The 2,500-nt window shown below is 49.3% G+C and overlaps 1 protein-coding gene across 1 annotated transcript in view; it reads right to left on the reverse strand.

The window, feature by feature from the left end:
* prss12 (serine protease 12) overlaps positions 1-2,500 on the reverse strand; it is a gene marked incomplete at its 5' end in the record, with an annotated part of 47,342 nt that overhangs the window by 16,442 nt on the left and 28,400 nt on the right. Inside the window, one exon of the mRNA XM_083634959.1 lies at positions 1-128. This exon is cut by the window's left edge and continues 78 nt beyond it. Coding sequence (XP_083491085.1) covers positions 1-128 — 128 coding nt within the window. The remainder of the gene's footprint in view (positions 129-2,500) is intronic.

The following is a 2,500-nucleotide window of genomic DNA, read 5'->3' on the forward strand; positions in this document are numbered from 1 at the left end:
GCGTGCCGGGCGCCTGTTTGATGCAGTCGGCCAGGGAGCGCTCCTCGCCGCTGCACTTGACGTTGTCCACGTGGATGGGCCCCGCCCCCTCCCCGAAGTACGCCATGACGCGGGCCTTGGCCTCCCCGCTGGTGGAGCACAGACACACACAGAGCACACAGAGAAACCACGTGAGTTCACAAAGTTAGGGATGCCAGAAACGCAGTGTGTAGACTGAATAACTGCAGAAACGCAGTGTGTAGACTGAATAACTGCAGAAACGCAGTGTGTAGACTGAATAACCCCGTTGTTATTTTTTGTTTTTGGTCCAAGTGAAATGTTTTATGGTTACTCATGATTCAGTAGGTCACGAGTTGGCTTTGGTCCAGCCTTAAAACTCGTTATATAAGGATTTTTGAATGAATGGGAAACTGACTTCCGGGGCAAGAAATGTCACGTGACTGTTCAGCTCTATTAGAATACAGTATCAGCATTCATGTTAATACACACACACAAATAAAGATTGTTCACAAGTCTCAAGTCCAAGTCAAGTCTCAAATCTTTGAGGACAAGTCTCAAGTCTTTGAGGACAAGCCTCAAGTGTCACTGTGTGTGCGACTCAAGTCCAAGTATTAAGTCCAAGTCCCCGTCTCTGCCGTGCGTCGGTGTAGATGAGCTGTAGAGTAGATGTTATGGTTGGACATTCCCCGGCCATGACGCAAACCAGCTCAATCCACTTCCAATCTGATAACAAAGTATTTGTGACACACTATCATAATCTCACCTCTGACATTCATTAGCAACCAGCTAGTGTAGGATGTTATATGTGTGTGTGTGTGTGTGTGTGTGTGTGTGTGTGTGTGTGTGTGTGTGTGTGTGTGTGTGCACGTGCGCGTGTGTGTGCGCGTGCGTGTGTGTGTGCATATGTGCGCCTGTTAGTCTCATTCTAATTGAGAATGATAGACAGCTGACAGAGAGGATCTCGTGTTGCGTCTCCTGGGCGAGGTGGGTAGCAGGTCTGGTATCCCTTGCTGCCTCCTCAGGGGCTCTCCTGTCGATTATGGAGACATTGAGCCGCTGTCTCCAATAGCTCCCTGTGCAGTGCTTAGTGTGCCGAGGGTGAACCTCCAAGTCAATTGGAACTAAGCCTAGAGACTGACATCAAGCTGGCTGTGCTGTGTCTCTGTGGAAGCACAGTTACACAACCATCAGTCAAAAACACAACACACGCCACCTTTAATACACAAGTGCTCAAGTTACCACGGGAAGCCGTTTGATAGATTTCTCTAGCCGGATTTTTCGTGCACTGATGTTATGGCTTTATTAACATGAATTTACATTATTTACAATATTTCTTTAACATCTTCTTGTTGTTGTTGTTGTTTTGTTTTTTTGCCTATTTTAAAGCGATCTAGTTTGCCATACAAGCTGTATGGTCTATGTTATTTGTATACCTTGTATTGTAGTTATTAGATTATTATCAATGAGGACTAAAAAGAGCACAGTCCAGGATTTGAATGGTAAATCATTATTCTCTAGTTCTCCTAATGGTCTGAGAAGCTTAGTGAACGCGCCATTGTTTTTCCCCTGCCGACTGAGGCGGGCTGAACAACAAGAGCTACAATTCAGTCCTCGAACCATGTGAGGCCTCATTTACATCCGAGCGCATTACACTTTTGACACTTTTGCGAAATAACACTGCTCTAGCATACACTTCCTGCATGCCTGTGTATGCGTGCACGTGTGTGTGTGTGTGTGTGTGTGTGTGTGTGTGTGTGCGCGTGTGTGTGTGTGTGTGTGTACGCGCGCACGTGTGTGTGTGTGTGTGTGTGTGTGTGCGTGTGTGCGTGCGTGCGTGCGTGCAACGCGCGTGTGTGAGACTGAGACCATTCTCATACCAGATCACTACACACAGACTGCGAAAGCCCTTTTCTTTCGTACGTTGTCCAGTTTCGGTGAGATCAGACTGAGATCAGATGGACTTAGAATGCATATCATTCGCGCAAGTGTTTGTGCGCGTGCGTGCGTGCGTGCGTGCGTGCGTCCGTGCACTTTATGTATGTTTTTATCACCGCCAGGGTGACCTCTCGCCCTCAGGGATCTGCGGCGTGTGTAATTGCCTTTCACCGCGCCCTCTCCGAGACAGAATGATGACCCTAAACATGGCTTTAAGACGCCTCCAACACGCTCTCTGTCTCTCTCTCTCTCTCTCTCTTATGCACTCCAGATGTGCCTTTCATCCGCAGACACATGTGTGTCGGCCGGAGCGAACGTGGACGAGCGAGGGATGAGTATCTCCGGCAGAGGGGTGGTGCTGGTGGTGGTGGTGGTGGGAGAAGATGAGGAAAGTGAGCTGACTTGTCCCTTGCCACGCCGTCGTCACCAGTGCTTTGGGATACGGGACGGCGTACTCAGAGGGACCGGATAATGAGAGACAGAAGGGAGGAGATGAGGTCGTCCGATTGGCCTCGGCGCGGCCGTCACTGTCATGTGTGATGACGTCCTGCGTGTGATTGGCCGG

The sequence above is a fragment of the Poromitra crassiceps genome, assembly GCF_964638095.1.
Source record: "Poromitra crassiceps genome assembly, chromosome: 4".
Lineage (NCBI taxonomy): Eukaryota > Metazoa > Chordata > Actinopteri > Beryciformes > Melamphaidae > Poromitra > Poromitra crassiceps.